At 49.2% G+C, this 26816-nt stretch overlaps 1 protein-coding gene across 1 annotated transcript in view; it reads left to right on the forward strand.

The window, feature by feature from the left end:
* LOC119958255 (sentrin-specific protease 2-like) overlaps window positions 1–26816 on the forward strand; it is a 145106-nt gene that overhangs the window by 40655 nt on the left and 77635 nt on the right. Inside the window, exons 7-9 of the mRNA XM_038786692.1 lie at window positions 9894–10012; window positions 16400–16503; window positions 21286–21346. Of these exons, the coding sequence (XP_038642620.1) occupies window positions 9894–10012; window positions 16400–16503; window positions 21286–21346 (284 nt within the window). The remainder of the gene's footprint in view (window positions 1–9893; window positions 10013–16399; window positions 16504–21285; window positions 21347–26816) is intronic.

Consider the following 26816-nt stretch of genomic DNA (forward strand, 5'->3'; position numbering starts at 1 on the left):
GGACTGGGGGCGCCGATTGAGCTGGCGGAGCTGGTTAAAGGGATAGGGAGCATGCAGTCGGGGAAGGCGCCGGGGCCGGATGGGTTTCCGGCTGAATTTTATAAAATGTATGTGGACCTGTTGGGCCCCCTGTTGGTCCGGACCTTTAATGAGGCAAGGGAGGGGGGGGCTTTGCCCCTAACTATGTAACGGGCGCTGATTTCCTTGATCTTTAAGCGGGACAAGGACTCTCTGCAGTGTGGGTCATATTGGCCAATCTCCCTGCTAAATGTAGACGCCAAGCTGCTGGCAAAGATCTTAGCCACAAGAATAGAGGATCGTGTGCCGGGGGTCATTCACGAGGACCAGATGGGGTTTGTGAAGGGAAGGCAGTTGAATACCAACATACGAAGGCTCCTCAACGTCATTATGATGCCGGGTGTGGAACGGGAGGCGGAGATAGTGTGGCATTAGATGCGGAGAAGGCCTTTGATAGGGTTGAGTGGGGGTATCTGTGGGAGGTGTTGGAAAGGTTTGGGTTTGGGGAGGGGTTTGTCCGTTGGGTGAGGTTGCTTTATGAGGCCCCGATGGCGAGTGTAGCCACGAATAGGAGGAGGTCGGAGTACTTTCGGCTATACCGGGGGACGAGACAGGGGTGTCCCCTGTCCACCCTGCTCTTTGCGTTGGCAATTGAGCCCCATGCCATGGCGTTGAGGGAGTCAGGGAACTGGAGGGGCCTGGTGCGGGGTGGGAAGGAGCATCGAGTTTCGCTTTATGCGGACGCCCTGTTGCTGGAGGAGGAGGAGGGGATTGGTAGCAGGCACTGAAGCAGGCAGGGAGGAGCTTCAGGTACCTAGGAGTCCAGGTGGCTGGGAGCTGGGGGGCCCTGCACAAGCTCAACCTCACAAGGTTGGTGGAGCAGATGGAGGAGGAGTTCAAAAGGTGGGATATGTTACCGTTGTCACTGGCGGGGAGGGTGCAGTCCGTCAAGATGACGGTGCTCCCGAGGTTTTTGTTCCTGTTCCAGTGCCTTCCAATCCTTATCCCGAAGGCCTTTTTTAGGAGAGTTAACAGGAGTATTACGGGATTTGTGTGGGCGCATGGGACTCCGAGGGTGAGAAGGGTGTTCTTGGAACGGGGCAGGGATAGGGGGGGGCTGGCGCTGCCCAACCTCTTGGGGTACTATTGGGCTGTCAATGCGTAAGCGGGTAATGGATGGGGAAGGGGCAGCATGGAAGAGGATGGAGATGGCGTCCTGTGTGGGCACGAGTCTGGAGGCGCTGGTAACGGCGCCGTTGCCGCTCCCTCCAACGAGGTATACCACGAGCCCGGTAGTGGCGGCTACCCTCAAAATTTGGGGGCAATGGAGACGGCATAGGGGAGAGCTGGGGGGCTCGATGGAGGCCCCGATGCGGGGGAACCATTGGTTTGTTCCAGGGAGCATTGATGGCGGATTTCTGGGCTGGCACAGGGTAGGTGTTAGGAGGTTGAGGGCCCTGTTTGTGGATGTGAGGTTCGCGAGCTTGGGGGAGTTAGAGGGGAAGTTTGGGCTTCCCCCGGTGAACATGTTTAGGTACATGCAGGTTAGGGTGTTTGCCAGGCGGCAGTTGGAGGGGTTCCCCTTGCTGCCCCCACGTGGCGTACGGGACAGGGTGCTCTCGGGGGTGTGGGTTGGAGGGGGGGGGATTGTGTTTGGGGGGGAGGGAGAAGTGTGTACATACGTTTGTGGGATGTGGCGGGTGGTATCTCTTTCCTTTCTATTGTTTGTTTTTTTGTTTTCGATTTAATAGTTGCTTTTAGGGGGGGTTGGGTGTTGTTCTTGGATTTTTACAATGGTTATTCTGTTAATATTGCTTTGTTGTTTATATTTGTGAAACCTTGGAGTCCCAACCGTTCCTGTAAAAGAAGCGTCCAACGGGCTGCTAGTATTTGGCCGACTGTGCCATCTTTAAGTCGGCGGTCTAATAATAGCTGTGTCGGGGTGTATTCTGTGAGGGTGGTGATGGGGTTGAGTCCTGTGATGTATGAGAATTACTGTACTGCCGAAAAAACTGCGAGTAGGTGTCTTTCACAGGCAGAAAATCCTTGCTCGACAGGGTCTAATACTCGGGATGCGTATGCTGCTGGTCTTAACTGGTCATGCCGTTCCTGGAGGAGCACGGCCGAAAGGGCTCGGTCGGTGCTTGTTACTTCAATAGCGTATGGGGAAAGAGGGTCTGGGACCTGTAGTGCGGGGGGCTATGCTGACTGCTCTGTATGCTGTGGAAGCCATTCCCAAGGTGCCTTTTTCTTAAGGTCGGATAGGGGCGCTGCTTTAGTGGCGAAACCGTTGATATGGTTTCGACAGTAGCCAACCAGTCCAAAAAACGACCGGAGGGCTGAGACATTGTGGGGAAGGGGCAGTTTGACAATCGAGTCAATCCTTTTCTGCTCGATCTCACGTTTACCATGCGTGATAACTGTTCCCAAGTATATCACTTTTTCTTCCAAAATCTGGACCTTTTTGGGGTTAACCTTACATCCAATTTCTTTTAGGAGTCCTAGGAGTTCTGCTAGAAGCGAAATGTGCTCTGCCTTTGTGTCTGTCTGTAGTAGCAGGTCGTCTACATACTGGACCAGACATTCGGGGCGGGAAAATTTAGCTAATCCATTTGCCAGTTGTCGGTGGAAAATGGAGGGGGAGTTGTGGAAGGCACGTCCACATATACTGCTGTCCTTTAAAAGTGAAGGCAAATTTGTACTGGCACGCTTTAGCCAATGGAATGGACCAGAAGCCGTTACTAATGTCCAAAACCATAAAGAATCGTGACTGGAGTCCCTGCTTGAACATGGTCCCGGGACTTGTGGCTACGATGTGGGCTGCTGCTGGGATTACTTTGTTCAGTTCCCGGTAATCAATGGTCAGTCGCCATGATCCATCGGGTTTCCTGACGGGCCAAATCGGGGCATTATTAGTGGTGGCTACTGATCTCAGTACGCCCTGTTCTAACAAGCTGTCTTATCACTTTCGAGATTTCTCCCTCTGCTTCCTGGGGAAATCCGTACTGTTTCTGGGGTCTGGGGTCAGGACCTGTAATCTGCACAGAGCCAGCCATTCTGCCACAGTCGTGCTTGTGCTGTGCAAATGCTGCTTTGTGTTCTTGCAGGACTGCCCTAACCTGTTTATCTGCACTAATTGTTCTCGGGTCAAACCAGTAGTCTCCAACTGAGCTGACCCTATTTGCATATTCTCCTACTGTGAGCGTGGCGGGGGTTCGTGCTGCTTTTGCCATTCTCCAGACACATTTGTTGACTGGATCAAATGAAAGGTTGTGGGAGCTCATAAAGTTGATTCCTAAAATGTGTTCTGCTGTGTGGGGCAGATCAACTAACACTATGGGGTGCTTGGTTGTTATATTGCCGATTTGTATGGATACAGAGGCTGTGATGTGTCCCTGCTGTCAGTGGCCTGTAAAGCCGCTGAGGGTGATGGTGTCTGTAGTGGGCCATGTGTCCCTCTGAAACATCGTGGAGGAATTGAGTGTGGTATGGGACCCTCCTGTGTACCAAAGAAATTCAACCGGCTGACCCCGGACTTTGCCTGCTATGACCGGTCGGCTGGACTTATCCCAAAGGGTGTCGCAGACCCAAGTTGGGGAGCCCGAACACCGTCAGTCTGTGCCGTTCATGTCTCCCTGGTCTGAACGGGCGCTAACACTGTGAATAGGCTTTGCCCTATTCCTATTTAGGGTGCCTGTCTGTTGGGCTCTCTGTGGTTTCTGTGGCGCGTTGCACTCTCGTGCAAAGTGTCCTAACTGTCCACAGTTGTAACACTCCTGTGATTTGGGCTGGGGTGGGCTGTTCCTACTCTCATTTATCCATGCAGGGTTTTGGTGCGCTTTAACTGTATGCATATCTGCATCTGCCTGCTCTCCCTCGGGTTTCCTAAAATTGGTCTTGTTCTGAACGGATTGCTCCCAAGCGCGGGATAACCTTTTCAAAACCCATTTCTCATTGTGTGCCTCATCGGAGAGGTCTTAATTCGCGCAAGCTCTCTGTCCTGCCTCTGTTGAAGATTCAAGTCCATTTTGCCATGTTATCTGGGGACAAATGGGCACGGGCTAATTCTCCAAAATCTGCAGTGAAATGGATCCACAAGCGTCCAGCAAACGCTGTGGGGTGCTCTGTCTTCTTTTGCCTGCATCTATTCAGGCCTTCTACCGGGTCTCCTTGGTTATAGCCGATCGCATCAAGGATTGCCGTGTGCATCTCTGCTAGGGGGCCTCCTCCTACATTCTGTGGGTCGGGAAGGGCTGCTACGACTGAAGGATCGAGGCTCAAAACTGTGAGCTTTACCTGTTCTCTCTCGTCCAGGCCATACATACTGGCCTGCTGTTTAACCTTCGCGAAGAATTGGTGGGGGTCTGAAGTGGGGAGGAATGGTGTGATTTTCTCGCACGCATCCCGTAATTGGGTCACGGTTAAGGGGATTGTATACAGGAAATCCGTGTCTCCTTCTGCTGCGGCTCTGTGGTGTGTGGTTACTGTTTACTGGATTCATGGGGGTGTGTTCTACCTGTTCTGTGGGGGGTTGGGGTGCTCTTCTTTTCTGGGGCTTCTCCTGCGTACATGCTCCATTAACGTATCTATGGGCTGTTTCATTTAATTCCTGCCAATCGGGGCCGTTTTCCTGGTCTAGTTGGGGTCCAAATGTGCTCTGAAAGCCATTCTGAACTGAAAGCTGGGATTGCAATTCTGCAATTTGCTTCCGGCACTTTGCGTGGTCTACCGAGCTCTGCCTTTGTTCCGTTGTGGAAGCATGGAGTGCTCGTAGGGCTGCTTTTAAATCATTGCACTGTTTCTGCAATGCCTCTACCTGCTGTTCTGTTTCTTGTCTTACCAACACCGCGCGTTGTGTGTCCTGGTAGGCCTTGTCATACTGGGTCTGGAAGCTGCTCAAGTGCGCCAGACAAGACTGGTGTGTCCTCTTGGCATCATCCACCTCTCTGTCTTTTGCTGCTAACTTCCCTCTTAACTCTCTGTTCTCTATCTCTATCTCGCTCACATCTACCTTAATCGTTCTATCTCTCTCCTCTATCTCTCTACGCAGCGTCCTAATGACCTCCTCTGTGCCTCGCAATTGTGACAGAGACACACGATTGCCATCGGCTTGCGAGCTTTTCCCAACCTCTTGTGAATCTCTTGTCAGGTTCTCCCACCAAGTATGTCCTATACTCCCTGGACCTGTTTCTTCATTCGCGCAAAATTCACTCCAAAGGAGCCATCCTTTCCCTTTGAGGTACTTCCTTATTTCCTCTTCCCAAACGGGACACTGTCCTACTCTGCTGGTCGCTGCGACCTCGAATTCCTGGGGGTTCACAAGGCGTTCCATTGCCTTCATTGCCATTTTTCCTATATCTGGGTTCTCTATTAAATTTGGAATGGGGGTGATAAAACAGTGACGTAAACACGGGTACGGCTTACGCTAATTTCCGGCCTACAAAACTCCCAACAGTTTTACGCAACAAAATCTCTCGGGTTTACCTTATATCCCTGTTAGTACGCATGCTTTAACACACTTCCAAATTCTGGAGGATTTATCAGTACTGCTTAAACTCTTGTGGTTCTTCTGTTTCCAATTGGATTTCTAATTCAAATTTTGGGTTCTCTCGGAGTGGGGGGGGGGCCACTTCTAAGTCGAGTCCAGTCAGAGTTCGCCAGTAAATGTTGCTCGTTATGCTTTCCCTTAATTTGCTCTGTTTTAATTACCTTTGCTCAAGAGTCGCCAGGTATCTTTCTGATACCACCACAGGGTTCAAAGCCGAATACTGATCAATGACTCGATACACCAGTTAGTAAGTTTGAAATCAATGCACATTTATTTACACACAAAGTCAATTATTACTCATGCATCAACTCTACTCGCTAAACTACAACTACGACTAAAAGCCTATACTTAGCTTCGAGTGGCCCACTCAGTCAGAGGAACAATGGCCGTTGTCCGATTCTGATACTGCTGGCTTCAAACTGGTATAGAATAGTAGCTAGGAGTGCCTATCTCGTAGCATGCGTTGACCTTAGACTTACTTGGCTGGTGCTTGGCGGGCTCTCGTCGCTGAGAGCCAAATGCCAAGGTGAAGATGGAGAAGCTAAGAGTTCTCAAGAGCTTCTAAAGAGAGCAAACTGACCTTGGGGCATTTGTTTTATAGCCCCCAGGGTTTCACGCCCTTCTGGGCAGACCTTGGACTTGGTCCCAATTAATTGGACCATGTCACAATCGTTTGTATCGATTCTCTCCAATAACGGGGTCGTTCCCTGATCGTTGGGCAGGCTCTATGTAACCGTTGGCCTGCCTTTGTTTTAGCTTCCACTGGCGCCGGGAAGTCTGTCCTGGTACCGATTGTTTCAATGTTTTTTTTGTCCCCGGAGATAGCTCATTACTGTCCTAATGGCTTGTAGTTTCAGTTCTGTCTGGGCTCTGCAGGTTCCAATCCACAGGAAACCTTGCAGCTGCTTGTTTTTCTAGTGCTGTCCATTTTTCCTTGCACTCTTTGCGAGTATCCGTTTTGGAATCGGGACGTGGCCACCCCGGGTGGCTACACAGCTGAACGTTGTAAGGGCACGAAAGGAGAAAAAAAGTGCCCCTATTCCATCTTGTTTCCATCCCCCCCAACCACCATCACCACCACCATCCAAATACAGCCCTTGATAAACATGCCTCTTTTTGATGTTGACTAATGAGTTGTGCGTGTTCTTTTTCATGTGTAGTACTAAAGTGACTCTGTCTAAGGCACTGAATAGCTGTGCTATACAGATTGGGAAAGTCCAAAACTCAATTCTTGCTTGATTAAAGCAACGCAGTTTCAAGACTCCTCTCCCTGGCATACGCCTGGCAAACGTCCAAGCGATCGATAACAAGCTGGACGAACTTAACGCTATACTTACCTCTCAGAGGGAAGTAAGAGACTGCTGTGTGCTCTGTTTCACAGAGACATGGCTCACCCTGCCTCACAGGACTGTGCCATACAACCTTAAGGATTCTCAATTCACCAGACGGACTGCACTGCGTCATCAGGCAAAGCAAAGGGTAGAGGGGTTTGCCTCCTCATCAACTCCTCCTGATGCTCGGATGTGGCGACTCTGGCGACCTACTGCTCTCCGAACCCGGAATAAATGACCGTGAAGTGTCCCCCGTACTACCTTCCACATGAGTTCACTTCAGCTATTATCACAGTGGTCTACATCCCACCCCAGGCTGAAGTGAAGAATGTGCTGGACGAATTGTACACAGTCATAAACAACAATGAAACAGAAAACCCGGAGGCCTTGTTCATTGTGGCTGGGGACTTCAGCAAGGCCAACTTCAAGAGTGTACTGCCAAAATTCCACCAACACATCTCCTGTCCCACCAGGGGCAACAAGACTCTCTACCACTGCGACTCAAGAATTAAGGGCACCTTCCGTTCCACCCTCCAACTGCATTTTGGAAAATCAGACCATAAGATGGTGCTCCTTCTCCCGGCATACAAACAGAAACTTAAGCGGGAGAATCCGGTTAAGAAGGCCATGCAGTGCTGGTGTGAGGAAACAGAAGAGCTCCTTTGTGACTGCTTGGAGTCAGTGGATTGGTCCATATCTAAGAACTCAACTACCAACCTAAACGAGTCTGCCACCATTGTCACAGACATCATCAGCAAACGTGTGGATGGCTGCATGCCAAAGAAAGTAGTATGAACGTTACCCAACTGGAAACCATGACTTGATCAGGCGATTGACTCCCGACTGAGGGCCAGGTCTAAGGCGTTCAGATCAGGCGAACCTGACCTCTACAAGAAATCCAGGTACGGCCTCCATAAAGTCATCCAGGATGCCAAGAGACAATATCAGACCAAGCTAGTGTCACAGACTAGTGTAACAGACTCTCGTCGGTTGTGGCAAGGCCTAAACACCATAGCGGGCTACAAAGCGAAGCCGAGCAGGGTCTCCGGCAGCAGCGCACCCATCCTCAATGAACTCGATGCATTCTATGCTCGGTTCGAGCAGCAAACCGCTGTCAAGTGCCCCAGCAGCCCTGGGCACACCCATACCCACTATCACAGGTTCCGAAGTCTGATCGACCTTCCTGAACGTAAACCCTCGGAAGGTGACAGGTCTGGACGGGGTCCCTGGTCGTGCACTCAGATCCTGTGCGGACCAGCAGGCAGATGTGTTCGCGGACATCTTCAACCTCTCCCTACTCCATTCCGAGGTTCCCATCTGCTTCAAGAACACCACCATCATACCCGTGCCAAAGAAGAACCAGGCAACATGCCTCAATGACTACCGTCCGATGGCCCTGACATCGATCATAATAAAGTGCTTTCTGAGGTTGGTCATTAGGCACATCAACTCCATACTCCCAGAATGTTTTGATCCACTGCAATTCGCATACTGCCGCAACCGATCCACAGCAGATGCTATCTCCCTGGATCTACACTCATCCCTGGAGCATCTCGACAATAAGGACTCCAACATCAAACCTCTATTTATTGACCACACTCCGCCTTCAACACCATAATCCCAGCCAAGCTCATATCACAGGTCCAAAACCTAGGACTTGGCTCCTCACTCTGCAACTGGACCCTCGACTTTGTGATCCATAGGCCACAATCAGTAAGAATTAACAACAACACTTCCTCCATAGAAAATGTGAAAAAGGAGGAGAATAAAAATATTATTTTAAAAAATGATACCTCCTCCGCGATAGTCCTCAATTTCCGGGTCCAGCAAGGCTGCGTACTTAGCTGCCTAGTATACTCCCTGTACACACACGACTGCATAGTACTATTTGGCTCCAACTCCATCTACAAGTTTGCTGAAGACATGACCGTAGTGGGTTGGATCTCGAACAACGACGAGTCAGAATACAGGAGGGAGCTAGAGAACCTGGTGGAGTGGTGTAACGACAACAATCTCTTCTTCATTGTCAGCAAAACTAAAGAGCTGGTCATTGACTTCAGGAAGCAAAGTATCGTGTGCACTCCTGTGTGCATCAATGGGGCCGTGGTGGAGATATTTGACAGCTCCAAATTCCTGGGTGTGCACATCATCAACAATCTGTCCTGGTCCACCCATGTTGAAGCTACGACCAAGAAAGCACAACAGCACCTATACTTTCTCAGGAAACTAAGGATATTTGGCATGTTCACATTGACTCTTACCTACTTTTACAGGTGCACCACAGAAAGCATCCTATCTGGCTGCATCACAGCCTGGCATGGGAAATGCTTGGCCGAAGACTGCAAAAAACTTAAGAGTCGTGAACACAGCCCAGTCCATCACACAAACCCGCCTCTCATCCATTGACTCTATCTGCAGCTCCCGCTGCCTTGGGAAAGCGGACAGCATAATCAAAGACCCCTCCCACCCAGCTTACTCACTCTTCCAACTTCTTCCATCGGGCAGGAGATGCAAAAGTCTGAGAACACGCAATAACAGATTCAAAAACAGCTTCATCCCCGCTGTTACCAGACTCCTAAATGACCCTCTTATGGACTGATCTGATTAATACTACACTCCTGTATGCTTCACCTGATGCCCGTGTCTATGTATTCACATTTTCTTTCATGTACTAAATGATCTGTTTGAGCTGCATGCAGAAAAATACTTTATACTGTACCTTGGTACACGTGACAATAAACAAATCCAATCCAACTGATCTAGATTAGTTGTTAACTGGGCGTAGAGAGGAATGCCAGTTCCTATTCCCGATTGCCATCAAAGTGCCTCCTTGCTGAAATATGAATGTATAGCAATGTCTGATGAGGATAACATTGGACTCAACTGTATTGCACCCCAAGGTTAAATAATCTGCTGATAACATAGTTTGGCTCACAAATGGTACAGGGAAAGAAGGCAGATTTTCCAGAATTAAAAACTATTTTTTCTTTTTGCAGAGCATAGAGAAGAATGAGAAAGAACAGTATCAACTTCTGTTACGACTGGTAGCTGCAGGGTTAGACAACAAGTCTAAGCAGCAATCCTCGGCTTCTGCGTCTAATCCAGCACAACGTGTGTGAGTGTCAGTCATCTATGTTTACTGTTTTAAGACTGTATCTGTTTCAACAACTACTTGATTTGGCACAGCATCTTCACTGTAATAAATGTCCCACGGTATTTCACAGAACTGCTATTGAACAAAATGTGACAGTGAGCCTCTTAAGATATAAGGTAGGTGACCAAAAACTTGGTTAAAGAAGTTGTTTTTAAGGCAGTATTAAAGGAATAGAAGAGGCTTAAAGGGGGATTTCCGGAGTTTAGAGCTTTGGTAGCTGAAGGCATTATTGATGGAGCAATTAAAATATGGAGTGCACAAGAGGCCGTCATTAGAGAAACACAGAGACCTGAGGATTGTAGGTTTAGAGGTTACAAGGATAGGGAGGAGTGAGGCCACAAGAGGGATCTGAAAACAAGGTTCAGATTTAAAAAATAAAATGTTTTGTTGCTTAAATTGGAGGCAGTGTAGGCCACCAAGATGACGAGTGAACATGACTTGGTTCGAGTTAGGATAAGTGCAACAGAGTTTTGAATGAACCCAAGTTTATGAAAGGTGGAGAAAGGGAGGCTGGTCAGGAGGGTGTTGGAATAGTTAAGTCGAGAGATGAGATTTGAATAAGGGTTTCCACAGCAGATAAGTGAGGAAAAGACATAACCGAGTTGGAAATCAGAGGTCTGGGTTAAGCAGAGGATATGGGATCAGAAGCTCATCTCAGATCAAATAATGAAGATTGAAGGGCAGCACGGTGGCCTAGTGGTTAGCACAACCGCCTCACGGCGCTGAGGTCCCAGGTTCGATCCCGGCTCTGGGTCACTGTCCGTGTGGAGTTTGCACATTCTCCCCGTGTCTGCGTGGGTTTCGCCCCCACAACCCAAAAATGTGCAGAGTAGGTGGATTGGCCATGCTAAATTGCCCCATAATTGGAAAAAATAATTGGGTAATCTAAATTTATAAAAAAAAAAAAATAATGAAGATTGCAAATGGCCTGGTTCAACCTCCAACAGTTGCCAGAGAGGATTGGAGTCGGAAAGAGAAAATGCTGGAAAAGCTCAGCAGGTCTGGCAGCATCTGTAGGGAGAGAAAAGAGCTAACATTTCGAATTCAATGACTCTTAGTCAAAGCGGGATTGGAGTTTTTTTTTGTTGAAATTTTTATTCACATTTTTACAAAATATTAATAACAACAAATTATATATTAACAACTGAGAAAAACCAAAGAGAACAACCCCCCCCCGTAAATACAAAATAGAAAAAATAGATTAACGCCCGTCGTAAACAAAGAACAGATGTACACGTCCCTTCAACCCTAAACCCGCCCCCCGGGCTGCTGCTGGCCTCTTTCCCTATCGTTCTGCTAGGAAATCTAGAAAAGGCTGCCACCGCCTGAAAAACCACTGAACTGATCCCCTTAGGGCAATATTCATCCTTTCCTATTTGATAAACCCCGCCATATCATTGATCCAGGCCTCCACGCTTGGGGGCCTCGCATCCTTCCGCTGAAGAAGAATCCTCCGCCGGACTACTAGGGATGCAAAGGCCAGAACACCGGCCTCTTTCGCCTCCTGCACTCCCGGCTCCACCGCAACCCCAAAAATTTCGAGTCCCCAGCCTGGCTTGACCCTGGATCCTACCACCGTCGACACCGTGCTCGCTACCCCCTTCCAAAATTCCCTCAGTGCTGGGCATGCCCAGAACATATGGGCATGATTCGCTGGGCTCCCCGAGCACCTATTGCACCTGTCCTCACCCCCAAAGAACCGACTCATCCTCATCCCGGTCATATGAGCCCTATGCAGCACCTTAAACTGTATGAGGCTGAGCCTCGCACAAGAAGAGGAGGAGTTTACCCTTCCTAGAGCATCCGCCCACGTCCCCTACTCAATCTCCTCACCCAGCTCCTCTTCCCATTTACCCTTTAGCTCCACCACTGAGGCCTCGTCCATCTCCTGCATCACTTGATATATTTCCGAAATCTTCCCCTCCCCAACCCACACCCCCGAGAGCACCCTGTCCTGGACCCCACGCGGGGGCAACAGCGGGAACCCCGTCACCTGCCGCCTGGCAAACGCCCTGACCTGCATGTATCTGAAGATGTTCCCCAGGGGGAGCCCAAACTTCCCCTCTAGCTCACCCAGGCTAGCAAACCTCCCATCTAAAAACAGGTCCCCCAACCTCCTAATACCCGCCCTGTGCCAATCCAGGAACCCACCGTCAATATTCCTCGGGACAAACCGATGGTTCCCCTGTATCGGGGACCTCATCGAGGCCCCCACCTCCCCCCTGTGTCGCCTCCACTGCCCCAATATTTTGAGGGTAGCCGCCACCACCGGGCTCGTGGTATACCTCGTAGGAGGGAGCGGCAGCGGCGCCGTCACCAGCGCCTCCAGGCTCGTGCCCACACAGGACTGCATCTCCATCCTCTTCCATGCTGCCCCCTCCCCGTCCATCACCCACTTACGCACCATCGCTGCGTTAGCAGCCCAATAGTACCCACAGAGGTTGGGCAGCGCCAGCCCCCCACTATCCCTGCCCCGCTCTAAGAACATCCTTCGCACCCTCGGGGTCCCATGCGCCCACACAAACCCCGTAATGCTCCTGTTGACCCTCCTGAAAAAAGCCTTCGGGATAAGGATGGGAAGGCACTGGAACAGGAACAAAAACCTCGGGAGCACCGTCATCTTGACGGACTGCACCCTGCCCGCCAGCGACAGCGGCAGCATGTCCCATCTTTTGAACTCCTCCTCCATTTGCTCCACCAGCCTTGTAAGGTTGAGTTTGTGTAGGGCCCCCCAGCTCCTGGCCACCTGGACTCCCAAGTACCTAAAACTCCTCTCCCCCCTTTTAAGTGGGAGCCTACCAATCCCCTCCTCCTGGTCCCCCGGATGCACGACAAACAGCTCGCTCTTCCCCAGGTTGAGCTTGTATCCTGAAAACTCCCCAAATTCCCTAAGGATCTTCATCACCTCCGGCATTCCCCCCACCGGGTCCGCCACATACAACAATAAATCATCGGCATAGAACGACACACGGTGCTCCTCCCCCTCCCCCCTCGCGCCAGTCCCCTCCAGTTCCTCGACTCCCTCAACGCCATGGCCAGGGGTTCAATTGCTAACGCAAAGAGCAGGGGGACAGGGGACACCCCTGCCTCGTCCCTCGATATAACCAAAAAATCTCCCCCTATTCGTGGTCACGCTCGCCATTGGGGCCTCATATAATAGCCTCACCCATCTGACAAACCCCTCCCCAAACCCAAACCTTTCCAGCACCTCCCACAAGTACTCCCACTCAACCCTATCAAAGGCCTTCTCCGCGTCCAGCGCCACCACTATCTCCGCTTACCCCGCTACTGCCGGCATCATTATAACATTCAAGAGCCTCCGTATGTTCGTGTTCAACTGTCGCCCTTTCACGCACCCCGTCTGATCCTCATGAATGACCCGTGGCGCACAGTCCTCTATTCTCGTGGCCAAGATCTTCGCCATCAGTTTGGCATCTACATTTAACATCGAGATCAGCCTGTATGACCCACACTGCAGGGGGTCCTTGTCCCGCTTAAAGATCAGGGAAATCATCGCCCGGGACATAGTTGGGGGCAGAGCCCCCCCCTCCCATGCCTCGTTGAAGGTCCTAACCAACAGGGGACCCAACAGGTCTGCATACTTCTTATAAAATTCGACCGGGAACCCATTTGGCCCCGGCCCCTTCCCCGGCTCCCAATCCCTTTGACCAGCTCCTCGAGCTCAAACGGCGCCCCCAATCCCTCCACCTGTCCCTCCTCCACCCTCGGGAATCGCAGCCGGTCCAAGAAGCGCCCCATTCCCCCCCCCTCTGCCGGGGGTTCAGACCGATACAGTTCCTCATAGAAGTCCCTGAAGACCCCATTGATATCTACCCCCATTCCCTCCCCTATCCTTAACTCCACCAATCTCCCTAGCCGCATCCCGCTTGCGGAGCTGATGCGCCAGCATCCTACTCGCCTTCTCCCCATATTCATACACCGCTCCCTGTGCCTTCCTCCACTGAGCCTCCGCCTTTCTAGTGGTCAGCAGGTCAAACTTGGCCTGAAGACTACACCGCTCCCTCAGCAATCCCTCCTCCGGAGCCTCCGCGTACCTCCTGTCCACCCTCACCAGCTCCCCAACCAACCTCTCCCTCTCTCTCCGCTCCCTCCTCTCCCTATGGGTTCGAATGGAGATCAACTCCCCTCTGACCACCGCCTTCAGTGCCTCCCAGACCGTCCCCACTCGGACCTCCCCATTATCATTAGCCTCCAGGTACCTCATGATACCTCCTCGAACCCGCCCGCTCACCTCCTCATCTGCCAACAGCCCCACCTCCAAGCGCCAGAGCGGGCGCTGGTCTCTCTCCACCCCCAGCTCGAGGTCCACCCAATGCGGGGCATGATCTGAAATGGCTGTCGCCGAATATTCGGCTTCCTCCACCCTCGGAATCAGCGCCGTACTCATAATGAAAAAGTTGATCCGGCCCTAGGCCTCGCAAACCTCCAAGGATCCACCCCTCCCATCTGATCCATGAACCCCCTCAACACCTTGGCTGCCGCTGGCCTCCTACCCGTCCTGGACCTGGATCGATCCAGTGGCGGGTCCAACACTGTATTAAAATCCCCCCCCCATTATCAGGCCCCCCTGTCTCCAGATCTGGAATGCGGCCCAACATGCGCCGCATAAAACCCGCATCATCCCAGTTCGGTGCGTAGACGTTGACCAACACCACCCCCTCCCCCTGCAGCTTGCCGCTCACCATCACATACCTCCCGCCGCTGTCCGCCACCACATTCAACGCCTCAAACGACACCCTCTTTCCCACCAGGATTGCCACCCCTCGATTTTTTGCATCCAGCCCTGAATGAAACACTTGGCCTACCCATCCTTTCCTCAATCTAACCTGATCCACCACCTTCAGGTGCGTCTCCTGAGCATGGCCACGTCCGCCTTCAGCCCCTTCAGGTGCGCGAACACGTTGGCCCGTTTGACCGGCCCATTCAGTCCCCTCACATTCCAGGTTATCAGCCGGATCAGGGGGCTCCCTGCCCCCCTCCCCCGCCGACTAGCCATAACCCATCCTCTGCCCGCCACAGGCCCGTGCCTCCCACTCGGCCCGTTTCCCACGGCGGCAAACTCCTGACTCGACCCCCTCTGCATACTTCAGCTCCTCCCTGGCTATTCCAGCAGCAGCCTGGTAAAAGCGGGATTGGCGTTGATTGTCAGGGAAGAGTTTGTGGCAGAGACCGAAGACAATGGCTGCAATCTTCCCAATATTTAGTTGGAAGAAATTTTGCTCATTCAATACCAGATATTGGATAAATAATCTGTCAATTTTGAGACATCTTCTACCTTCCAGCTCTTTATTAAGGTGTATGCATTTGCAACGCAAACTACTACCTTCTTTCAGCCCTGACAAAAATGCCATACATCTTCTGTTACTTGTTACGTAAATAGGAGAGCGCTAGCAAGTATTGGAAGTTGCTAAAGAACAAATTTGAATTTATATGTGTTTGATATATTTTGAAAAAAGAATGAAAGAGGCAATATAAACAAAATGGTACAGTTTTGAAGAAAATGCAGAATCAAAGAGACTCAGATTTACATAGAAAAGATTTTGGCGGTGAGAGGACCAGTTGATGAAGGTATTTGAAAAAAAACAAACAGGACCCTTAGTTTTATATATGGAGGAATAGAGTACAAACGTTTGGAACTTATGGTAGACTTCTATGAATCATCAGTTAGACCTCAGCTAGATTATTGGGTTCAGTTCTGGGAGTCACTTTTTAGAAAGAATTTCAAAGCCTTGAAGAGGATGCAGAAAAGATTTTCTCAAACCGTAGCAGGAATGAGGGGAATTCATTTATGTGAAGAAACTAGAGAAGCTGGGCCATTTCTCCTTGGAGAAGGTTAGGAATGCACTGTTGAAAGAATGATGGAAGCAGATTCAATTGTAACTTTTAAAAAGGAATTGGATAAATATTTGAAAATCAAAAATATGCAGTGCGAGAGGGAAAGAACACGAGGGCCTAATATGATGTAACACCTTTCACAACCTTGGTGTCCTACGGTGCTTCACAGACAATGACATATTTTTGAAGTGGGGTCACTGTTTAATTAAATTGTACTCAGAAGGTCCCATCTGTTTTGTGGAGTTTAATTAAGTAGCTTTCTTTTTCTTCCACTTCTAATGAAGGTTGGCAACTGAAATAATTTAAACTGGGGACGAGCTGTGTACTTGCAGCATTTTCTTGCTTTTTACAATCACATTTGTTATTTGCCCAACACAAAAGGAAAACCTGGGAAGTAGGAACTGATTAGAAAAGTTTGCTAAAATTCCTCTATTATTACTATTTTTGTGTAAAACTGCTACATTCCTCAAAGGTTTCAAAATGTCTTTGCAGTAGTTCTGCTGGTCCCAGCCAGTGTCATCATGTAAAGTTCGAATCCAAGGACAGACACAGTGCTGATGAAAACCAACCAATTACACTGCCAACAGTAAAACTGGGTAAGCACAGTTGTATGCTAAGCACCAACTTTCACTAAGAGAACTTTATTTGGAAAAAGGTTAGAAGTTGTTAAATTCTCATTAATGTGAAATACTTTGTGCATGTATTCATGTATAAGACAGGAAATGTAGATAATTAGCCCAGTGGTGTAGTCCACTGTCAAGTTATGGAATCAGTTGAGGAGGCATTTTAGGGTGGAAGGGATATCGGTGTTAACACCGCTGTGTGAGAATCATGGCTTGAGCCGGGGGAGATGGATAGTGTATACAGGAGGTGGAGGGAAGTGGGGCTGGTCAAGGTGAGGGACCTGTATTTGGAGGAAGGGTACAGCAGTCTGGAGGAGCTAAGGGAGAGGGTGGAGCTGCTGAGGGAGACTGAGTTCAGGTATCTGCAGGTTAGGGATTTTGTGTGAAAGGTCTGGAGGGGGTTCCCTAGGTTGCCAGGATACACCCTGCTGTAGAAACTGCTGCTTCCGGATGTGGAAGGAGAGGGAAGAATTGGGGGTATACAAGTGGCTGGGGGAGCAGGGAGGCGAGCAGGTGGTTAAGATCAAGCAGAAATGAGAAGCGGAGTTGGGAATGGAGATCAATTGGGAAGTATGGAGTGAGGCACTGTGAAGGGTAAACGGGACGACCTCTTGTGCAAGGATGAGCCTGATACAGTTTAAGGTGGCGCAAAGGGTGCATATAACTCGGGCGAGAATGAGTGGATTCTTTCAGGGGCTAGCAGATGAGTGTGAGAGGTGTGGGCGGGGGCCAGCGAATCACCCACACATGTTTTAAAAAAAAATTTTGAGTACCCAATTATTTTTTCCAATTAAGGGGCAATTTAGCATGGCCAATCCACCTACCCTGCACATCTTTGGGTTGTGGGGGTGAAATCCACGCAGACACGGGGAGAATGTGCAAACTCCTCACGGACAGTGACCCAGAGCCGGGATTCGAACCCGGATCCTCAGTGCCATAGGCAGCAATGCTAACCACTGTGCCACCGTGCTGCCCCACCCACACATGTTTTGGGGTTGTGAAAAATTGGGAAGATATGGGCGGGAGTGTTCGCGGTCTTAGCCAGGATAGTGGAGGAGGGAGTGGACCCGGACCGTTTGGTGGTGATATTTGGGCTTTCAGAGAAGCCGGAGCTCATGGAGGGGAGGAAGGCCGATGTCATGGCCTTTGCCTCTCTGATTGCGCGGTGGCGAATTTTACTGGAGTGGTGGTTGGCATCACCACTGGGGGTAGCGGTTTGGTTGGGTGACCTGTACGACTTCCTGTGAATGGAGAAGATAAAAGTTTTTTAAAATATATATATATTTAGAGTACCCAATTCATTTTTTTCTAATTAAGGGGCAATTTAGCGTGGCTAATCCACTTATCCTGAACATCTTTGGGTTGTGGGGTTGAAACCCATGCAAACACGGGGCGAATGTGCAAACTCCACTCGGACAGTGACCCAGAGCCGGGATCGAATCTAGGACCTCGATGCCGTGATGCGGCAGTGCTAACCACTGCGCCACCGTGCTGCCTGGAGAAGATAAAGTTTGAGTTAAGGGGGTTTGAGAAAGTGCAAGGGGGTTTGAGAAACGGTGGGGTATGTTTGTGACCGTGTTTGAGGAGTTATTCGTCGTGGGGGGCGGGGTGATAAAGGGAAAAAATCTGTACAGACTGTATAGTTGATTGGTGGCGATATGTTTCCCTGGGTGTTTATTTGCTAGAACCTTTTTTGAAGCATATTTTTAATAAAATACATTTTTTTTTTTAAAATGTAGATAGTTTTTAGGGGAGTTTCAGTAGGAGTGATGATCTGCATTGTGAAACATTGCTCAACTCCACTCTTCCTTGCACTCACTTTGCACTTTAGATTTTGTCCTTACACTAATAATTTGCATTTACATAGAACCTAAAATGTAAAGCAGAAAGTTCATTCTATAATTCAGCCCTGAGTTCTATCTGGAAAGAGGATTTTGGGCTACGGTACGAGGATGAGGGAAGGAACTAAGGTGGGTCGGATGAATTTGAGTGGAGGAAGTAAACAAACCACAGCATTAAATGGTATTGGCTAAATGTCATTTTTAGTTTAATATGATTTAATAATACAAAATAGATTTAGTAATAACATAACAGCTAATCTCACTACACTGGAAAGTAAAGTAAGACTCCTAAATATATAGTCAACTACCATTTGAAACTACTTGATTTCCATATTGTTGAGATATTTATTAGCTAAAGAATAATTGTTGACCAAAAGGTAAGATGGAATGTCTCCGAACAAAGCTCTTATTCAGTTGTTCTGAGCAAAAAGGGATTGCTTAAATGCTGAAGAATTTGGTTTATCTTTTGGCTGCGAGGGCCCCCTGAAAGGACACTGGTAAGTGTCAGCCAAGTTCACAGTGAGTTTGAGCCCACAGCTCAAATGGATTCCTGATCCTACCTATCTTCTATAAATTCTGGTCAACCAGCTCCATTTTGACTGTTTACAATGGAACCACACTCGCTGCACAACCTGACAACTTATTCCAGAGGTCAACAACACCCTGCAAAAAGAAGTACTTCCTAACATTGCACATTCCAAGCTCCAGTTAGCTTTCTTTACTATTACTATCTTTGCCCTGCTAGTTTCAGTGCCTTGTAACCATTTAGTTCATATTCCTACCACTTATTTTCCTTTCCTAGTTGTCATATAACATGTTACTTATTGGCTCATACACAGAACTTACAATATGGAAACAAGGCCATTTGGCAGCACAGTAGCATTGTGGATAGCACAATCGCTTCACAGCTCCAGGGTCCCAGGTTCGATTCTGGCTTGGGTCGCTGTCTGTGTGGAGTCTGCACATCCTCCCCGTGTGTGCGTGGATTTCCTCCAGGTGCTCCGGTTTCCTCCCACAGTCCAAAGATGTGCAGGTTAGGTGGATTGGCCATGATAAATTGCCCATAGTGTCCAAAATTGCCCTTAGTGTTGGGTGGGGTACTGGGTTATGGGGATAGGGTGGAGGTGTTGAACTGGGTAGGGCAGGGTGCAGACTCGATGGGCCGAATGGCCTCCTTCTGCACTGTAAATTCTATGTAAAAAAAAAAATCATTGTTTGCCTTCTACATGCCAACAGTTCTAATCACATTTATCTTCCTTCCTCCCATATCACTTCTTTCCTTTTATCTTCAATCTAATTTAACCTGGAGTTAGATAGATATTGTGTATCAGAACAATTAACCCAGCCAGTATTTGAGCCACACTGACCAGGTAGATCGCAGGTTCTGCTGTAAGCTCACTGATTCCAGACGGGGTGGCATTGGACCATTATAATTGACTTCCAACTGTTTCTGGAATAAAAGTGGAAAATATAACAATAATCTTTATTTTCACAAGTAGCCTTTCATTAACACTGCAATTAAGTTACTGTGAAAATCCTCTAGTCGCCACATTCCGGCGCCTGTTCGGGTACACTGAGGGAGAATTCAGAATGTCCAAATTACCTAACAGCACGTCTTTCGGGACTTGTGGGAGGAAACCGGAGCACCCGGAGGAAACCCACGCAGACACGGGGAGAACATGCAGACTCCAACAAAGACAGTGACCCAAACCGGGAATCGAACCTGGGACCCTGGGGCTGTGAAGCAATAATGCTAACCACTGAGCTACCGTCCCGCCCAAGGGTTCCTATTTCTTCTCCCTGCCCTGTAACCTATGAGTTACAGAGGGTGGGTATCAGCCACATTTCCTGATTCCTACCCAATGATCCTTGGGTTAGAGAGAGAACTTATGTTGACCATTATTTTCCGAAGAACATAGGAATGGGAGCAGAAAAAGGTCAGGCAACTCCTAGAACGCGCTCTGACATCTAGTAAGTTGGCAACCTCAACTCCGCTTTTCTGTCCAGTCCCCCTGCTCATTGATTCCCTGAGAGCCTTTATACTCAGCTGAGCATCCACAGCCCTCTGAGGTAGAGAATTCCAAAGACTCATCAACCTCTGAATGAAGAAATTTCTCATCTCAGTCATCCCTTATCTAGAAACTATGCCCCCTATGTAGACAGGGGGAAATGGCCTTTCAACTTCCAATAGAATTTACAGCACAGATAGGCCATTTGGCCAATCTGCTGTATTTGTACTGCATAATAATAAGAATCGTTATTATTGTTGCAAACAGGCTTGCCTTAACACTGTAATGAAGTTACTGTGAAAATCCCCCAGTCGTCACATTCCCGCGCCTGTTCATGTACACTGAGGGAAAATTCAGATTGCCCAAATGACCTAACAGCACATCTTTCGGGACTTTTGGGAGGAAACCAGAGCACCCGGAGGAAACCCACGCAGACACAAGAAGCACATGCAGACTCCGCACAGACAGTGACCCAACCTGGGACCCTGGTGCTGTGAAGCAACAGTGCGAACCATTCTGCTGGTATATGTAGCTCCTCCCATACTTCAGAGCGTCCTAAGTTCCTCTCCCATGTACTTATCCTTAAATCCAACTCTACTATTCACCTCAGCTGCTGCCTGTGGTGGCAGGTTCCATGTTCTGAGCATTCCCAGGGTAAAGAATTCTCTCTTGATTAAAAAAAAAAAAAATCCTTTACGTTTGTGCTTGTCCATATTTAATTTTATCTGTGAATTTTCCAAGTATTTATATATTTTGTCCTTCCTGAACTGTCTTCTGAGCATCAACTTTTCCTCCCAGTTCAGTATCCTCTGCAAGCTTGACTAATTTACATGGGGGTTCTGAATGAAAACTGGTGATCTGAATTCATTAGGTGCATTCGTGAATCAGTGTTATTGTTATTTCAGGTTCATCCTTACGAAAGAACCCTAGTATTGACAAATCAACATCAGCAAAGACCAATGTAAGGTAAGAAATTTTATTAAATTTCTGTAAGAACAAGTAAAGTGGCTGTAACCAAAGAGAAAATGCTGGAAAATCTCAGCAGGCCTGGCAGCATCTGTAGGGAGAGAAAAGAGCTAACGTTTGGAGTCCAGAAGACCCTTTGTCAAAGCTGAAAGACATAGAAAGTGGGAAGTATTTATACTGTGGGGTGAGAGAATGAAAGATGAGTCATAGCCACAGAAACCAAGGGAAAAGAGTGCTAATGGCAGTAAAGTGGCTGGATGTTGTAATCACCACAGAGTGCATCTTATTGTGGTGAGTTTATTTTCAAGTATTAACGAGACTGGCTGTTATAACCCCCGCTCATATTCTCCACAGAATATGAACTTCCCTGGTAACAGGGAGCAGGGATTCCCCCTTAACAAGGTGAAATCTCACCAGTATATAAACCCCAACCTGGGTTCAGGTCAGGGTGGGAGACCCTTCAAGGAGCAGAGGTTATTGTACTTCAAAATAAACCCAGTCTTTGTTTTCTACCTGTTGTCTATGCGTGCTTTTTGGCGGATTCAACTCTGGCAGATTGCAAAGCCAATGGGTTTAAATATAGTTTTACACCTCTGGATAACAGTTCAAATCTAACCAGCGGAAGGAGCTCTGATTTTCGCATGAACTAAAATGAAATGAGTTGGAACAGTTTCAGACCTTTTTCTAACCAATGGTAAATGCTGCCCATGAGCTCAGTGATTTGGGCAACATTGGAAGTAAGCCTTCGATTTATGTAGCACCTCTCAATGATTTGGGACATCCAAAAACAATTTACAGCCAGTGAAGAACTTTTGAAGTTTAAACGCTGTTGCAAAGTGCAAAATGCAGTAATCAATTTGTACACAAGGTGCAACAAAGCAATCCGCTAACCAGATAATCTGCTTTTAGTAATATTGGTTGAGAGGTAACTGTTGGTCCAGAACACCAGTCAGAACTATTCTGCTCCGTATTGGTCTGACTCCTCATGCTGAAACTGTTGCAGGAATTAGATTTGTTTGGAGAAATCTTTTGAAACTTTGCAAGTGCAGGTGAAGCTTGATAATACAGCTGGTCTATGCTATGGGTGTGCTTGTATCTATGTCACCAACTGATGAGCCAGCAGTTTGGGTTCCCAGATTGAATCTTTGGTTTGTCCAGTGTCATTTGTCTGAACAATTGTGGACATTACCGTTAGTTTCTATCAAATTGCACATCGCAGGCAATTCTGTCCCTTTGAGACTTAGTGGGGCTCCAGAGATCGGTCGCTACACTGAGGCATTCCAGGGAGTGGAGCTCCTCCGTGCACAAAACAGGGCTGTGTGTGGCCTCGGCCTCTCATTCCCCACTGAGACCCCCTATCTAATGTAAGTGCCGTTTTATAGTGTTGTGTTTCTCGGCACTGCAAACGCTGGGAAACATGTGGCTAAACTAAACTAAATGTTCCTATTTAGTTAAATCCTGCCTGAGGGTGGGATTTTCCATTCTCCGTCCCTAAGATCGAGAGTCCCGATTGGGCGCAGAATCTCACATCTGGCCAAAAATGGGATCGGTGGCGGGTGGTAGATCCGTCCCACTAAAAAGCTGATTTGCATTGATTCGACTGCAATTAACAAGCTGGAAGTCTGAATCTGTCTCTGCCCCCTCCCTACAGCTGGAACTCCACCGAGGGGGCTTTGGCGTAAGTATTGCCAAGTACAGTCTCACTCTGAACTGCTGTGCCTAACAGCTGATGAGCAGATCAGACAATTCAGAGAAGAATCAAGCCAGCAACATTTTACCTTTCCACACATCTGCTCCCTCAGACCTGTGCTTTAAAACTGCTGCTTTTTGAAGTGTCTGAGCCTTTCTAGAAAACCTGCAACATTTGAAAAGGCAAGAAATCCCCAGAGAATCTTTGAAATGCTAAGCATTCATTCAATTTCACAATGCAGTACCTTTAACTTGCATTTGATTGACAGGGCGTTCTGTGGTGACAAAAAAGGGAGTGAAAGCACTTAGCTGTTTGAAGGGGGGAGGCGGGGGGTGGAGGGGAGAGGTGGCGGGGAGAGGAGGTGGGGGGGGGGCAGGTTAACCGCTCGCAGCACCACCATGCCACACTAAATCTTGTTTACTCGTTCCAGGGCAGCCTTTGTCGCTGCCCGTCTGCCCCACCAATCACCCATACCCCCCATCGACTGCTGAGGCCTCTGGCTGCGCGGATGAAGGCTATTGCTGACAGGGAATTGGCAATCGTGGTTAAGTGAGCACTTCATACATGTCAAATGGATTGCCGTGAGTGGGCAAGCCATGTAGCATATGGGTGTCATTGTCCAGCATCCCAATCAAACCTTGCTACTGGACACTGTGCTTGAACACTGCGGGAGGCAACACCACACACGCAACATCGGAACACCCAGGGGATGGGTCACAGCATTGCAGGAGAAAATGACAGAGGCATCATAATGGTTGTGCAAAAAGGAGTTTAATGTGCTGTACAGTACCCCACTCGCCTTGCTGCCGTACCCCAGCCCCCCTACCTACCCCCTGCCCCGGTGCCCTCAGTGATTCACAACATGCCTGGCCCTCCTAGCTCCACCACTACATCTAGGTGTTTCCCCAGGATGCACATCTGAGGTGGAGGTTGCCAGCTGCCTACCTCGTCCCGTGGCCTTTGATGACCCAGGCGGACGTCCTCTGAGGTCGGTGGGCCCTGTCCCGTGTGCTGACCTCGAGACGCAGCCTCATCAGAGGGATGGAACTTGGGTGAGCTGGTGGCCACCTCCGCCACTCCATGGGAAGGGTCCGGGTTGGTGCTCAGCAGCCACTCCTCACGGTCGGTGACCATAGGGTCCTGAGTTCACCTTGGGTGGGAGGGGCAGCTGGTTCGAGCCCCGGCTGCCCCTGCATCATCTGGCTCTGCCAGCCCTGGCAGTTCCCCATTGTCTGCACCATGATGTCAACGCCCTCGGTCATGCTCCTCAGTGACTGGGACCAGGGCCGGTGCTAGGAATTGCGGGCCCAATTAGAAAAGTGATGGCAGGGCCCCTACTCTACAAAAGTAAAAATTTATGTATGTTTATATTTCGTGTAGTATGCTCGTCTTTAACCAAAAAAAGACATTAAATGCTTGATATACTAAAATTTTGAAACTTACTTACCCGGGCGGAAGGATTTGGCGGCGCAGGGCTGAAGGATTTGTCGACGGTAATGCGGTGCGTTCCCCAAAAGTAAAAACTACCCTATAGTTCCTCTTAAAATACAGAAAAGGCTTCAAACGGTAACTCTGTCGCCGCTGGCGCGGGGCCCCCTTAAGGTGCGGGGCCCAATTTGATGAAATTGGTCAAATAGGCTTAAAACCGGCCCTGACTGGGACATGCTACGCAGCGCCTCGGCCATGTCCATCTGAGATTAGGACATGTCCCGTAGAATCTCACGGTTGGTCTGGACATCCCCCAGCGAGTTGGCCATTCTGCCGAGACACTCGATCATTTTTTTAAAATGTTTTTATTCTCCTTTTTCAAATTTTCTTCAAAACGTACCCCTACCAATAAACAATAAACAGTAACGGATACAATGTCAAATCAAGGCCATCCAATCCCCGGAAGTGTACAATGAATGACACCCATGAATTGTAAAGACCCCCACCCCTCCTCCCAGACTCCTCTCCTCCACTTGCTCTCAAAGGCACCTCACCCAGTATCAATTCCTTCCCCCAACTTATCACCCCGGCTAGGCTCATTGAAACCTGTTCTCCCAGGCTCTGATGGCTGCAGCCCCTCCCCCACCTCACTCCTGTTCACTGGCCGGCTTAAACCAGCCAGTGTGGAGGCCCCCGCCTGAGTCTCCTTCCCCCTTGCCCGGTCCCAGGAAAACAAAGAAATTCCCTTTAACACACAACCCCAACATAAACCCACAAGCCCCAAAGAACCATCATTGCAAAGGAAAGTCCCAACTCTTACCTTGTCCAAATAGACAGCGTCGACTCATTTACAACAACATGCAGTGAAATGATAAAGCTACATACAGCTACGTACTCTCTTACCAACCACCTACCCTCAGTGCAAGATCAGTCCTCAGTCCCATTTCTCACTTCTGCCACAGCCCTTCTGCCTTCGCAAACACCTCTGCCGCTTCCACCGTCTCAAAATAAAAGTCTTTGGATTTGTAGCTCACCCTCAATTTAGCTGGATACATTATGCCGCTCCTTACTGTTATACAGTGCCGTCTTCACACGGCCGAAGGCCGCCCGCCTCCTTGCCAACTCCACCGTAAAGTCCTGGTATATGCGTATACCAACTCCAGCCCACTGCACCTCTCGCTTCTGCTTTGCCCAGTGTGCTGAATGTGATTCATACCGGATTATAATCTGTATATACATGTGCCTATATTGTAAGTGCAGTTGCACTACCTGACCACCAGGGGGAGTAGCTCTGGGAATGCTCGAGAATTGTACTGGGCTTCTCCCTTAGTTCCGCCCAGGACTCCTCCCCTGCGAGCTGCTGTATAAAGATCAGTGCCACATGGTCAGCCGGCCAGTTCACAGAAAGTTCAATGGCTAACCGGCTGGCTCTGTTGTGAGTATATTAAAATCGCTATTCTAATCCTACAAGCACGTGTCCGTAGAATTGTTGGTTCCAACACCCAGCACAGGACCTTCTCTTTCACGCGGTACCTACGAAAACATACAGTCACTACTCTTGGCGGCTCACTCGCCTTTAGTATAGGCCTCCACGACCTATGAGCCCGATCCAGTTCGTATCGAGAGGGATCTTCCCCCTCCCGCAATAGCTCTGCCAACATTGTGGCAAAATACTCCGTCGGCCTCGGGCCTTCCACCCCTTCAGGCACACCCACAATCCTCAGATTCTGTCACCTGGATCTGTTTTCCAGGTCTTCCATTTTGGCTTGCATACCCTTGTTGGTCTCCATCACCCTCCGCAGCTCCTTCCCCATCGAGGTGAGTTGATCATTGTGCTGTGATAATGCCTCTTCCACTTCCTTCAGTGTCTCACCTTGCTCCCGCACCTCTGCGCTTGATACCACCGCCCTCACCGGGGCAATCGCCTCCTCCACCAGCACTTTCAATACCGCCCCCATCTCCTTCCTCATCGCTTCCATGTGTTTTGTGAGCTGTTTTCAAGTTCTACGGCCATCGCCTCGGTCATCCTTTCTACCTTGAGCAGTGCGGCCTCACCCGGCGCTCCTGCCTCCACCTTCCTTCCAGTTCCTGAGCTGACCTTGCCACCCACCGGCGGAACTTTTGAGCCCCCTTTTTAATGGCCGTTTTTCTTTGAGATTTGTATATCTCTCTTCTATACCTTCCTACCCTTGTTTCATCAAAAGTTGCTCCTGGGACGGGGCTGCAAAACTCCGAAAAATCAATTCTCGGGCGAGAGCCCTCCAAGGTGCGGCTTTCTCCTACCTGCCGCCATCGGAGGTCCTCAGTCATGGCCATCACCGACTACGCAACGCCCTGGACTCCCTTCACTAA

The sequence above is a fragment of the Scyliorhinus canicula genome, chromosome 2, assembly GCF_902713615.1.
Source record: "Scyliorhinus canicula chromosome 2, sScyCan1.1, whole genome shotgun sequence".
Taxonomy (NCBI): Eukaryota; Metazoa; Chordata; class Chondrichthyes; order Carcharhiniformes; family Scyliorhinidae; genus Scyliorhinus; species Scyliorhinus canicula.